Raw genomic sequence first — 16,352 nt, forward strand, 5'->3', positions numbered from 1 at the left:
CTCAATAAAAAAAAATAATAACAATGGAAATGTATTTGACTTTGAGAAAACTGTAGCCAAAAATATCTTGTGTTTTTAATTTATAATATTTAAAAAATAATTTTAGAGATAATATTATAACTTTTAAAACTATCTAGACTTTATTTATTCAAAATTAATTCTTACCTTAATAGTGTTTTCCATTATTTCGTTCTTAATATTATAATAAATCCATTCATTTTTATTGTAATTCATATTAAAAGTTGGAAATCGTTATTCATATAATAATAATTTAGTATATTAAATAACAATAAAAATTTATTTCGGTAGTAAAATTTTTTTTTTTATTATTCGACAATTCAGTAATTTAACAAGAAAACGAAATTAAATACATTATGAATAAGAAGTAATAATAAATAAAAAAAAATGGGGTACAATAAGAAAATGTGACGGGCTAGTATCTTTAAAACATCATTAAATTTGATAAGTGCTAAATCACCAAATATTTTGCAATTTTTTCACATTTGGAGAATTTTTGTTATGAGTTTTTAATGAAATTAAAATTTGTAAGTTTAAATATATTCATGAAAAACTATTTATTTATGACTTAAGGATAATTAATTAATAACTATATAGAACTAGTAGACTTATAAAAGCGATTTATTTTAAGATAAGATTAAAAATGGACCATGATCATTTGAATTATTTAAAGGGCGTATTCTCTTTATTCATTAATAATATTATACTTAACGTTAAAATGAAAAAAAAAAACTATATTGCGTTCAAAAATTAAAACTTTATAATTATAATATTGCAAAATAATACACAAAAAAGTTGTACGTGTTGTAAGACAAGCTTAAAAATAATAATAACAATAATTATATTTAGTTAAATGTTTAATTTAAAATGAAAACATTTTATTATTCATTGAGTTAAAAACTATTTAATGATACTGAAAACCATAAAAAAAATTAAAACAAATAAGTTGTATTATTTAATTTCTTTGTTATATAACCATTAGTATACTCAATAAAAATAGATAAAACATTAAAATGATTATAAGTACTGGGTGATTAAAGTTGTGTATTGATTGATGAAAATAAAAAATTAGTATAAAATTATATTCTCAAGTCAAAATTGTTAATTGTTTATTTTTATAAATTATAATTTATACAAAATTTTAATTATAATAAAATAATAAAAAGCCATCAAAATTTTTATCTTTAATACAGTACCTATTATTAAACATAGCCAATCTTCTTTCTACTTAATATCATCTTTCGCGATTTGATAATTCGATTCGATAAGTCATGCACTAAATCGTCGGCATCTCGAACGTTGTGACACTCGTTTCTCCATTTCTGAGCCCACTCTTCTGGTGTTTCCTCTAGCGAATAAGCGAAAAAATAAAACCAATCAATATATACTGTATACACTATATAGGTATGATGAAAAAAAAGCATATAACTTTAGCTGAACCTTTTTTATGTGCTTGACTTGGCGTCCAATTTATATAGCTCTCTTGATACAAAGATTTTGCGTGTGTATTTGAGTCATTTAAATCTTCGTCTTGACACTGTAGTTGATGATTTTTTATTAAATTGTATTTTGGAGTGAATAATAAAAATAATTATTTAGCACAAGTGTCAGAAGTATCAATAACTGCACGATTTTGTAAATCCAGTTTTATTGGTTGTCACTCATCCCTTTTATAGTATGTTATTTTAAGATAAGAATATAAAATAATTATGGCCATAAGGTAAGGACCTAAGAATATTAGGCTGGATGAATAAAAAAATATCCAATAACTGATTTTAAAATAAGATGTTACAAAAAATATTTTTTTATTTAATATAACAGTTGATTATACTTTTATAAATATCTTTCACTAAATACATTTTGTAAATATAAAATTAAATAATAGATTTAAAAAATGCCTTGTTGTACGATATATGTTACGGTAAATTATATTGTATCTAAAATACAACCGGTTATTAACTTTACTTTCTAGTGAGTAACATTAATAACAGTATAAATGGGAAATGTTCATTATGTGTATAATTTATAACATATAGTTTCCACGAACAATGCCTAAGGTGGCCGCTGAACTAATTTTGATACTAACTGGGTAAACTAATACAACTTTATCGATCACTGATAAGGCATACCTACATAATATTAAAATATTAATATTAAGATCACCCAACATTGGGTGGAAGTGACATTTGAAAATATATAATACCTAACAAAAAATGATATAGTTGATTATACCTTAAATTGTGTATTACTGTCGTAGTGTGTAGATATCAATTTAAAACGGCTATTGACATACATACTGTTTGTACGTTTTTTAACGAAAACAATTTAAAAAAAGCCTTACGAACAAACGGGATCTTAATAACTCTTTTTTGTCTGCTAAGGACTATACGTGAATGAAGTTAGAAAATAAAAATGTCTTTAAAAAGTATCTAGTAATAATTCTGTTGCGGGCTCTCAAAGGTACCAGCGCTACTATTCCAAGACTGGTTGCAACAATAAACGTTGTACTTGTCGTGGGGCTGAAAAGTTGTTTAACAGTAAATTTCACGGCAGTATAACTTGTAAAAATAAATAAATAATAAAAATACATTGTTTCTATTTTCAAAAATAACTTCAGTATTTTTAAAATGATAGAATTTGAGTTTCACGTGCATATCTTAAACAATAATTACCCATGTTTTTTGCCATTAACGTTGTTAATAACCGGCAAATAACATTAATTTCCATTTTATATAATTTACTGTAGCATATATATTATTAATTTCATTAACACGTTTTGTTTTACATATTATATTTATAGTATATACCTATATATATATGTCTTATCATCGGAAAAAATAATATATTTTATGCACTTACTTCCTATTATACTAACAAACTATATATAAAGGTAAATAACATGTATTGTTAATATGTATTATGTTTAGTAGGTATATTTGAGACTAGAGTACAATACATTTTGATGAAACTCATAACTCAAATCTAATAACAAAAAAGGTATACCTGTGTTTATGTTTATTTTAACAGTTTTAAATGCTAATGGTATCGTATAGCCTCGAGAAATCAACGGATATAATGTTTTTGAGTATTTAAAATGTATATGCAAGATATAAAGTTATAGTAAATTAATTTGATTAGACATTATAATATTACGATTGACTTATATGAGTATACTAATATTTTAAATTAAGAAATTACAATCTCATTACATAATAAATCTTACTTGCATATTTTAAGTTATAACTATTAACATATTTTGAATATTTTTAAAAATATCAAAACAGTTTTCAATTAATGTAAATTTAAACATTACGAAAAATACCGTAACACCATATAAAATTGAAGATTTTTTTTTTTTTATTTAAACGTTGTTATTTAAAATTATCTTCAAACTTGAAGATACAATATAAAAAAAAAAATGCTAAATATAAAATTAACTAATATGCATTATGTTTGCGTGAAATAAATAAAGTGAATCATTTATAAATATTATTTTATATCCAGAATATTAAAAATTAAAAATAATGTAAATAACTAGCCAAATAGATATTATTTACTGATTTAAATGTATTTTTAGTTGGGACAGTTTGAATTTAGCTGATAAATATTAGATAATATATATACAGGGTTTCCCGCGAGGATTTACCCATTGCAATATATCCTGAAATAATGAAGATACCATAATTCTGGTTTTTTAATAAGATTCACAGGGACAAGAACTACAAATATTTCATGTTTTAATTTATTTTTATGTTTTGGTAAAAAAAGTTAAAAAAATGTATTTTTTTATTTAACTATTAAAAAAAAATTGAAGATAGCCATTTTGTAGAGTTTTTTTATCTAAAAATATTGACGTTTTAACATTTTAATTTCATCAATTTCCTGATTTTTAATATATTTTCTAGTTTCGAAAATACTATGAATTATTTGATACGACAGTGCCATAGTGGTATCATTGTATCAAACGTGTGACCCACGTGCTCGTACGGCTGGCGAACTGGTTTCACTGTCACTCGCAATAATCGTCATATTTTATTTCCTCAACATTGTTAAATTTTTAAATAAAGTAAATAACTATTGTACAAAATATCAATATGTACATTTTTGTTATACCTAGTATTAAATACGGTTATATTATGATAATTAAAATAAATAGATAAAATAAATGTATTTTGTTTACTTTGAAATTAGTAAAAAAAGGTGTTTTGTCCGCCAACTTATAAATACGTAATAGTTAATATTTTATGGTTTGTTGGTAATTTGAGTATGGCATAGTCTACAATTTAAATACCTAATTTAATGTTTTGATATTATTATCTTGTCCCATTTTTTGGCAAGACATAAACATAATAATAATTTCGCAGTTTTTTTGAAATTAGAAAAAATATTAAAAATTAGGAAATTAATGAAATTAAAATGTTAAAACGTCAATATTTCCAAAAAAAAACTCTACAAAATGGCTATCTTCAATTTTTTTTTTAAATAATTAAATAAAAAATACATTTTTTAACTTTTTTACCAAAACATAAAAATAAATTAAAACATGAAATATTTGTAGGTCTTGTTCTTGTCAATCTTATCAAAAAAGCAGAATTATGATATCTTCATTATTTCAAGAGATATCACAATGAGTAAATCCTCGCGGGACACTCTGTATATATACGAATACGATTATTGCGTGTATTCAAAACACTAGACGATGGTTTAATGCTTTAAACGATTTATAAATTTGTATCGCGTTATACTTTTTTTTTAAATATTATCTGTTTTGTAGATTTATTAAAGCTAAAATGTATAGTTATTGAATTTAATATTTTTTTTTTAAGTATGAATGGTTGCATAACGTAGAATAATAATTCTGATGTACATATATATAAAACATGATTACATTTTTTTTCTAGAATATGATAATATTATATTATAGCCAGGGCTCTTGAAATATTTATTCTTTAGCTAACTTTTGAAATACAACCCGTGTATACACGTTACACAAAACCCAATACAAAAACCTTTGTATTTTGTCTAAATCGGACCGTCGAAACGTTTATGTTTGTCGAACCGTCCAAAATCTACGCTACTTCAGACGGTCTATTGTTCGTGAGAGTAAAACGAAAATACATGAGTCAAAATACGCCAAAAATTGTATTTAAAATAAAGGAATTTTGATATTTTCGACCTCTTGTGATAATACTTAGCGCGCTGCTTTTTGGAATAAATTCAACTGAATAATTTATAGCGTTTCCAAGACTTAAATATAGTATAATATATTATATATACTAGTGTCTCATAAATATATACTTTTATATAAAAAATGTAATATATGAGATAATGTAAACCTTAACATTGGACACATTTATAGGGAAATCCTGTTATTACGATATGTAATTAAATAAAGCTTAATATGCACTTTAAAATTGACCGTAACACAAATACGTGGCTTAATGATTTATTTAATACTACAGGTATAAATATATAATAAATAATATCAACAAAATAAAATGCGGGGAAATGGAGTTTATAAAAATAAATAATAATAAATAAATAATAAATAATTATTCATACATTTTATAAAAAAAAAATATTAAATTGTTTATTGAACATTAAGGGGGTCTTCTAAAAACGAATTGTATTAAAAATATTTAAACTTTAAAATTAATGATAAAACAGCTGATAGATACATACATTTGGTGAGGCACTTATTGAGTACTCCAAAGGAGGTAAAATTCTTTTATTTTCACTCAATTGTCTGGATATTAAAATTTCAGGTGTATACAGCTTTTTATAATGATCTTCATTTGGCTTCGGTATCATAGTAAATCCAGTTTCGATTCTTTAATAAAATAATTTTTTACATTTTTAATGAACACAATTAACTAAAATACGACAATTTTAAATGAATCATTAACACATAATATTCTATTAGACACAATGCTATATTTTGAAAATATACTCCTATTTCCTATAGCACTATGGTACCTACAACTTAGAACCCACAAATCACAATATGAAAGTCAAAAAATTAAATTTATATATGTCCATATGACTATATAACTTCAGTTCAAAACGTCTTTATAATGCATTTTAAACTTGACAGTTGAAGCTATTGTGTGATTGATATGTATAATATGTGAAATGCAAAAATATAATCTGGTAATTTTGTAGGACGAGCTAATGCAGTCTACATTGGGATTAATAAATTCAATTTTTGTGGGAAATATGTATTTATAAATATTTAAAATGTTTATACTTACTGGTAATCATTGGATTTGGGTATATTTTCCGGCCAATAAAACGATTTCTTATATGTTGTCTTGTACATTGCAACTCCTAAATATAATAAAAACGAATTGTTTAATTTCAATCAAAATAATAGTTTATTGTTACGTTGTTATATTTTTATTTACATCGAGTTAAAACTATGGTATGTTTTAACATGTATACATGTTTATAATTATCAATATAGTAATTTTATAAATTTAAATTTACACAAAACTTAGGATTTTGAGTGTTTGAGTATTTAAAAAAAGATTCTAAAAATATAATATTGATTTGTAATCCTTAAAAACCATTTTGAATATTAATCAGACTAGTATATTATAACAAATATATATTACAATTTAAGTACAATGTACATGTATAGATAAATTAAGTTTAAATAAATAATCAGAGTTGTAAAAAAAAATGTCTTAAATACATCTCAGAAAGAAACTTACCTATCACGATTATTCTCACTGGGACGCAATAAAAAATATCCCAAATAAAAAAGAAAAAAAAACTTCTTCTACGTAAGATACATCACTTTTAGCCAATTTAATGATTAATAAAAGAAATCTATTAATATAAGATTTTTAAAATAGATCCAAAATAATTAATTAAGAACACTTATCATGTTTAAACTTTCTTATCAATCAATCTTTCAATGAATCTTCCTACATAATGCATGACAACCTCTGAAATTTCGTAAATTATTAACAATTTACAAAATAATAAATACTCAAGACATGACATTGTATTCAATACAATTTTCAATTACTTACTCAATAAGTCTATTATTATTCTTAATTACATTTATAATACAATATATACTTATTTTATATCCAACAAACTTGGATGAATACAGTTCTACCTCTCATTAAGTACGATTTAGACGAATTTATAACATCGCTACTGATAAGGCGATGACATAGGGCTAAAAAAATGTTGTTCAGCTGTTTTTCAAACTCCTCTCCCTAAAACTCTACTTTATCTTCTTGCTTAAATTACTGTTGAAACATTTTTAGTGTAGTATAAAAATGATTACTCTGGTATTCATTCCATATAAAACGGGCTTTCCATAAAATTAATAACCTCTTAATTTTTAATTCAATATTTTGTAACATATTATATACTGCAGACTATTAGAATATTACATTTTACGAGGAATAGAAACCAACAAAAGTAAATCTACTTTATACATTCATTAAAATACATAGAATTTCATCATTCAAAGAGATTAATCTAGACATTAACTAAAAAGAGTATCTTTAAATCTCATATTTCATAAACTAAGACAATTTCTTCATTTCAAAATCTCTCTAGAAAGCAAAATTCAAATTTATAATCAATTAATTCGTCTTTCATTAACATATCTATATGATATTCAACATTGTTTGTATACCAAGGTTTACTAACCTTGTATACCAAATTATTTGATTAAACATTTTTCCAATTAATTCAATCCATAAATATTTGTCTCATAGCTAACACTCCATGGTATGCGTATCATACACCATGACATCAACATTAAATCGTTACTTATAATATATAGCTACATACGAAAGCCATTATAGTGAAAAAATGCATAAAAACATCCACAGTTATCCGAACCATCTTATTACTTATTATTCTCTCTAACTTTTAACACATTACCAGAATATCCACCTCATAATTTCAAAAAAGTAAACTACATTATACCATCTGTATTAAAAAAAAATTAAAATCAAATCCCGAGTTACCATCCTTGAAGTAGTTTTACTGGAAACTTCAATAATGCAATCATTTTATTGACATTTTTTTTTCTTTTTATACGAAATATACTTAATATCGTTATAAAATTATGATTATAATAATATTTTATATTTTCAATTATCACAAAAATACATTCATGTAATATATATTACAATATTATCGTTTTTAGAGATATTTGATCGGTAAAATAATGATATATCTCTAAGTTTTGAGTGGTTTTAATATACACGTAGGTACTGTAAATACAAGAAATAATTGGTTATTTATTAAAATATTTTACTCGTTGATTTAAAGTAATAATAATTGAAGAATAATGCAAAAATATTATTTTAAATGGAATGAAGTTGACAACATACAATGTAGTGATAACAAGTATAAAACATACTGTTTTATGTTTTAGAGATTATGTATTTAGATTATTTTTAATAAAATAATGCGACTATTGCGTAGTTTATAATAATGTAATGAAATTTATTCTCATATGTCTTCTCCGAATAATATTTGTAAAATATAATAATTTTTTTTTGTATAGGTAATATATATGTATATCAAGAAAAATATTATTTCATATACACATATTATTATGTCAAACGCTCACGTATATATACTCACGTTAATATATATATATATATGAAACTACAAAACAAAAGTTGTACATTTTTTATAAATTATTATTAAATATGTGTTAGGTAAACAAATTCATACATTGATATTACGTTTATATGTGTACATTACTATACTTACTATATACGTACTATGTAAACGATATGTGCGATATTAAATATTTTTAGAGTCTGTGCCAGACGACTATGTTATTAGTTTTCCAATGAAGTTATGCGAGTGTTTTTTCTCTCTGAAAATACTGTAGAAACATAATATAATTTATGGTATCAATCCTTTCACGTGACATATGTTTGATTGAACGACCAAAAATTAAATTCAGATAGTGCATAGTGTTGTATACACTACCGATTTATCAAATTAAAGAAATGGTTATTTTATGAAAACTCATTCATGTACAGTTTGTTGGCTTATTAGGATTATATTATATTTGAATCATTATTTATTTGTACTTTTGTGAGTTAAAAGTTCTGCCTTTATAGTTCAGTGGTTTGGAATTTGGAAAAACTTTGAGATTCAATTATTCAAATATTGTATATTATTAGTTCTTAACAATTATTATTTCTATAAATTAAAAAAAAAAAAAATGTCTGTTAAACGTTATTGTATTATTTTTCAATGTTAGATGGTTTTATAATGATGAATTATATATATATATAAAAAAAAAAAAATACGAATAATTCCCATAGTCCTGATTTGAAACTTATTAATCTCAAATCAAAAAAAAAAAATATATTTCTTTAATTATAATACAATAAAATGAATACAAAACTAATTTTTATGAATAAAAACAATATTTCCCTTTAAGTAGTTTAAAAAAAATTAAATTAAAATGTATTATTTTCGAACAAATTGTCACAAACTTAGTGCGTTTGTATTTTTTTTTAAATATTTGTTTATTATTTTGTTTACATACAAATTTTTATTTATTTGTAAATTTATATAATGTATAGATATTATCTCCTATAGTAATATTACGTAATTTTTATTAAATACAACTTATTAGGTACAAAATAAATCAAATATTATGTCAACCAAGTACAACGAAAGTTCTTTTTTATTGAACTTAGAGGTGTAAGCAGAAATAAATATAACAATTTTTTTAATAACACATATCTATTAAAAGTAAAAGTTTCAATGTAAAAAAAAATAAATGTGATGATCGAGAAATAATAATCAATTAATTATAAAACTAATAAATAAACATACAAATAATTTATAACTATATAATTGATTGTAAATAATAAACATGACTACTTTAAAACATATCATACATTTTTACTCTGCTGATTCACCATATCCAAAATTAATTCAATAAAACTTAAATATACAGATAGATGGTATATTATAATGTATGATATAATAAATTATATATAATATAAATTGTAAATTGTAAATAAATCTAACAATCATAAAATTTATGCAAAATCAAATAGTATTAAACTATGGTTGAGATAGATTATGGTTGATTTTAAATCGAGTGCATATTTATTGGATACTAAATAAATTAAAAAAAAAACAATATAATATCATGTTTAATACACAAACCATATTTTTATATTAATTATGACCTCAAACTTTTTTAGCTATCAATTCATCAGTGACAAACTATTATCGATCATTTCACCGAATACCTTCAATTTATACAATTTATGTACACGAAAAACTCATTCGAATCACCGGTCCTATATTATTATAATAGCGCAGCAACGTGGATAACGAAACAAATCCTTTTGAATTGAATACCCGTGAGGATCTAGATTGTATTTTAATAGCTGCGATCAAACTATTCAAACTATATAAAATCTATAGTATTCCGATTGCCTACCTGATATAGGTCGTAAAACCGGAGTTTTATGAGACAGGAGCGATGGTAAAACGTTTACACGTTAATAACATATAAAGAGATTATTTTATCACTTTAGAGCCATTTTCGATACTTACATATTTGTGTATTTTAAAATATTTTTTTACATACCTTATCAAATTCATTACAATGCATAACATAATACATACAAAATTATGAATTTTTGGGTAAATACTTGAACACCTGATTGGCTGGTTCAAAAACTATACTATTGACTGTTAGGTGTTAAAAAAAATTTACAATGTCTTTGGATAATTCAAAATTTCTAGGTAAGTTTCATGAAAATTTTTTCTGCAACCTAATATGACATAATAGTACGTGAAGGTAAATTACATTATGACAATAATATAGTAGTTAAAAGTCTACAAATATCACATCATATAATTTTTTTTTTTTTTGGTTGGATAAACAAATTTTTACAAGGAAAGTGCATAATAAAAGTGTATTTTGTAATATGTAACAATAAAATACTTCTTGGCGTTAAAAAATGAAAAAAACTGAAAACGATGATCTAAAAGTATAACATGAATGTGTTTTAATATAATCTCTCTGTGTCAAATTCAACCTTAAACGAATAAAATTAGTTGAATTGAATAAACTTTCAGTTTTAATTACCTTAATGGTGAACACTTATAAATATTTTTTTTATTATTATTTGGAAAGGAATCAGAACTTTATCGTTACTTTATATGGCGGTAATCTAAAGGTTCGCTGCCCTGGTTCCTAAGTATATTTCTACGAATGATCCAAATGTATTTTTCTTTTGATGTGGGCCACACTACATTATATTAAAACATAATTTTTAATTTTGTAATAGAACGAAAGTATAAAAATTGCTAGAACCACTTAAATAATCCTTGAACATAAAATATATCAAATTCATTACTAATAAGACAATTAAAATTAATTATTACAATCAACATGTAATTAACTTTTAGATCAATATTAATTAAAATTATACATACCTATGTAAGATAAATATAAAAAAATAAACAGTTAAATTATATTACTTTATTATTCTGAATTTTACAATGGATAATGATAAAAATTCTACTAAAAATGTTTTGAATAAATTATTTAAAAAAATAAATAAAGTAAAATACAGTAAATCGTAATAAAATCAAAAAACTACAAACCTAATAAATTATTGTTATAAATTATTTTTATTTTTCATTAAATGAAAATCTATTTTAAAATAAATATAGCAATCATATATTATTATATAATTTAATTTTTCCATTCAATAATTAAAGATTAAAAAAATGTATTTTAGTTGTGACAGTTATAAATACTTTTAACCTTTAGGAAAATACGATATAATTATATATTTTTTATACACAAACATATTATTTTAGTATGAAGTTTTATTTTATTTTTTATTTTTTGTTAATGTACCATAACGTTATGACGTATTATGGTATAATAAAATTCAGTTAGATAAACTAAATTTTGTTTCATACCTAAAAATATTTTTTTCACGATAATTAATTGTCATCAATAATATTTTAATAAACAGTGGTACTTTCATCGTGTATACATATTGTTGTATTAATATGCATTTGATATTTGTAGAAATTAATTAGGTGGCAAAAAGTAATATATTTAGTTTTAAATATAGATTAAGAAAACGTTTATTTTACATCGGTTATAAGTAGCAACTTAAATCAAATCATACAATCGTAATAATATAACTACTTAAGAAGCAATAAAAATTAATAGATACATTATTCAGAACTAGGTGAAAAAAAAACTACTGTTATTATCTCTTTAGTAAGTGAGTACCGATTATCTATTATAATAATTATATTACAATAATTAAGTTAATCACTACTGTTATAGTATTACTATATAAAATATAAGATGGGAGAGTGAATGGGTCGTTGTCTGGTCATCTTGTGACGCGGTCACTATTAGAACACACGCTTGTAATAATAAATTATTATATTTTAAATTGTGTGTAAGTACGTCGGAAGCGATCCACGTATACGATAAAGTGGTGCCCCAACGTAGGGTTCAAACCTACGACCCCGAGTTTAAGGTCCCATGCTCTACCAACTGAGCTAGCCGTGCTATAGATACGATTGCACTATATAAGTAGCCGTAAAATTCAATAAAAAAATGTCGAAGAAACAATAATGATTGCCGTAAATGACACGATATTTTAGTGAAATGAGTTAATTATAAATCATCAGGAATAATAAATGAAAAAACGATGAACGTAATTATAAAACTTATCTTAATATTCTAAACGTGAATGATTTCCGAACTTATAAAGTATATGATTAGATGCAACGTTATTTTCATATTATTATTGATGCAACTACAATATGCATGCACAAATTTCGATCAATACAAATTTAGACTAAGCACTACATACTGTTAATTTTTAGTTGGCGGTATAAAAACGTGAATAAGTTTTAATAATTAAAATATACGAAATTATAAGAACCGAGTACAGATTAATTATGTGACTTGCCGTACACTGTATATTAATGCTAAAGAATGAGTTGGAATGATATTGGTGAACGTTATAAAATAAGATAAGAAATTAGCATAAAAGATAACATTTACGACGAATTAAGAGGAACTGATGTCCTTAGAGGCAATTGGAATGGATTTAAAACCAGTATAAATTATTATGGTAATCTACAATAAAATATAACAAACGCGACGAAGATAATACGGGGAACCACCATGAACCAGGCACTATAATATACGATTTAAGTGTTTCAGACTTAATTAAAACGACAACGATTTTCGCAAAACAAAATATAATATTGGTGTAAAATGTATGTTTAAAAACATAATAAATTATTAATTTTGAATAATCAAGTATATTTAGACAATATTGATTAATAACATATTATAATAAATTTATTATAAAATATAAACACAAAATCTAAATCTCTTTTACACTTTGAAGAATAAGTATAAAAAAATAGTATAATGTATTATTTTATACAATATCTATAAATTGTTTTGATTGACCTTATATAATATTTTATTTTTCGCAAAGCACACAATGCGTTGTTTAAATATAGTAATTATATCAATACGATTTATTTAACAAACGTCCGAATATATGTAGGATTTATACTCTAATATAGTAAATCCGTAAAAACATATACACATGAAATGGGATACGACAAGTCAAAGTGATCAAACTATGCTACTATGGCCATCTTATTATACTTAATTATTGATTGATTTGCAGAAATGTAATCAGAAATCAATAGGGTTATAAAAATATATTGAATTATAATTAATAGTAATTCAAAATTTATTAAAAATATACTCAAAGCCTATATAAAATAACATTTATAATAATAAAAATAATAGTGATAGCTTTTTTTGATTAATTTAAAAATAAGAATTAATTTAAAATCAGGATCAAAGTCTACAACATACATAAGTGCGTAAAGATACAATGCTAATATTATTTGTTGAAGCAAATAATAAATTAAAAGGAGAATTTGATCTGATTTTTCAAATAAAGATCCTAAAATGTATCCATGTCAATAACTCAGAATTTTCAATTCTACTAAACAGAAATTTTAAAGAGAACGAGAAGTTTTTTTTTTTTTTACGGTCAGATAAGTTGAACAAATCAAAACTGTGAAGGGCAGGAGTATAACCAAAGGACACAAACATTTCCAAGAATAAAAAAAGCCATTTCAGGAATTTAGGATGAACCCTCTAAAGGATTAAGGAGTAAGTTACCGTAGAATCGTCTTAAAATAATAACTGAATATTCATACATTTTACGAACCATTATAAAATTTTAAAAATAAGTTATAAAATAATAAAATTAACAAAAAAAATATAATTACTTACCCTTATTAGATTATAAACGTTTACAATATCATAGAAATAGTTAGGTAGGTACTATATAACAAGTATTTAATGTTGTTACTAACTATGTTTATCGACGTAAATAAAAAAAATATAGATTAATTTTTATAATTTGATCAAGTAGGCACATCTTATAACCTTATTATTTGAAAAAAATATCTTTGTGGGCAGAATGTAGTTAACTCAGTTATGCTGGCATACAACATAATTAATTAATTATCGTTACCCTTAAAAATATATGAGTATTAAAAATCCATCACAACTTTTAGATATTTAAAGAAGAACGTTAAAATTATAATCTAGACTCTAGAGTAATGTTTCTTTTTCGTACGATATAATGTTAGTTGGTGAAAATTAAATTAAATTGTAAAAGTTTAAAATTTAAACTCATATATATACCTATTAAAACGTAATACTCTAAAAGTATACTGAAAATGAAAGCAGATAACGTACTCTTAAAAAGAAAAAAATACATGCTTTAAAAATGTACACATTTATTATAATTATTATTTATTTAAATTATGAAAATAATTTTAATTTAATATACATAAAAGCGTTAACAAAAAGTCAACAATAAATTGTTTAAATTATTTAATTGAAAAAGTTAACTAATTTATAGTTAAAAGAAATATAAAATCATTATTATAATAAATCTAATTTCAATAGGATTTTAGTAATTTTAAATTAATTAAATACAAAAAAAAATTAAACCACAGTTTTTAGACTATTCAATTGTAAAACTATAGTATTGAAGAAAACTAAATGCTATATTACAAATATTATAAATACAGACATCTAAATTAAAGAACATCGGCCACGTGTATTAATACATTTTACATAGTATTGTTCAAAATAGTGGACATTTTTTTTTTTTTTAATTAATAAAGTTTTGAATAATTGTCTTTTTTAATAATGCATAGAAATCGTACAGTTAGAATTATTCCCTATAAACTTGTTTTTTACCAGTATCATAAAATGGATTAATCTTTACCTTGTTTAGCAATTAATTAAATAAGCAGAAAAAACCTGCAAACTTGCCGACCATCCAGTGAAAATATCGGAATAATAAACGTTCTGACTAAAACCATACATTACAGTATATATTATTTGAGTACCTTGTTGTAATTAATCAAAATATTAATAGCACCAATCAATACGGAATGCGAAACATAGTATTACTTATATTATGATATTAGCGTGGATGCGTTAATCGTATTTTTATATGAAAAGTGTTAAATTTTCCCCATACAGTATAATAATAAGACTCTGTGGAATGTTGTGAGGAAATTGCAGGTGAAAGTTATTCCGCCTTGGCTCGTATGATCGCGAGCTGCGCGAAAACTTTTTGACTTTCGACGATACTCCTCGGGACACACGACCCGCAGCGGTAATGAAGAAATAACATTCTCCATAACTTTTGTGTCCGTGAGACAAGTAGACAAATTTAAATTACAGAAAAACTTGTCCAATTATTATATTATTATTTTTTTCTCGTACCGTAGTTACTACGTGTAGAGAAGTAGCAATCTATTAAATTATGGCCGCGGGCATCAGTGGCGTATTGTTAATAAAAGAAAGCGACCAATAACGCTGAAACAAAGCAGCACCGCGATGTTTGGTTATTCACTTACTCAAGTTGTAGATCATTTTTCGGAAATCGGCATCGGTGCGCCGGGTGCGTTCGAAAAATTCACTGGCCGACGACCCGTGATCGTATTTCACGAAACTGTTCATTTCCTATATAGTCAGTGTTCAATGCGGAGTGGAAGTGAATCGTGGTAGAAACACCGCGAATGTAGAGAGATTCGTATTGTCAAAATAAAATAAATACACACGCGCATACATATATTCATATATTTTTATGTGTATTTGTGAGCGTGTAAATATATCTAAAATTAAAAATTATAAGAACTAATATACTCCAAAATAATTTTTGTTTATAATATTTCACGTAATATTTTTAATCGACCAAACGTGATTTTGTACA

The 16,352-nt window shown here is 23.8% G+C and overlaps 1 protein-coding gene across 1 annotated transcript; it reads right to left on the reverse strand.

The window, feature by feature from the left end:
- Window positions 1-1,220: 1,220 nt before the first annotated feature.
- Window positions 1,221-16,102, reverse strand: LOC113547816. The gene is made up of 5 exons (XM_026948337.1): window positions 15,997-16,102; window positions 6,270-6,345; window positions 5,701-5,848; window positions 1,459-1,555; window positions 1,221-1,366 (listed from the first exon to the last, which is right to left on the reverse strand). The coding sequence occupies exons 1-5, from the start codon at window positions 16,097-16,099 to the stop codon at window positions 1,221-1,223; spliced, it is 570 nt and encodes a 189-aa protein (XP_026804138.1). The 5' UTR covers window positions 16,100-16,102.
- Between the last annotated feature and the right edge of the window lie 250 nt (window positions 16,103-16,352).

The sequence above is a fragment of the Rhopalosiphum maidis genome, chromosome 1 (assembly GCF_003676215.2).
Source record: "Rhopalosiphum maidis isolate BTI-1 chromosome 1, ASM367621v3, whole genome shotgun sequence".
NCBI classification, from domain to species: domain Eukaryota; kingdom Metazoa; phylum Arthropoda; class Insecta; order Hemiptera; family Aphididae; genus Rhopalosiphum; species Rhopalosiphum maidis.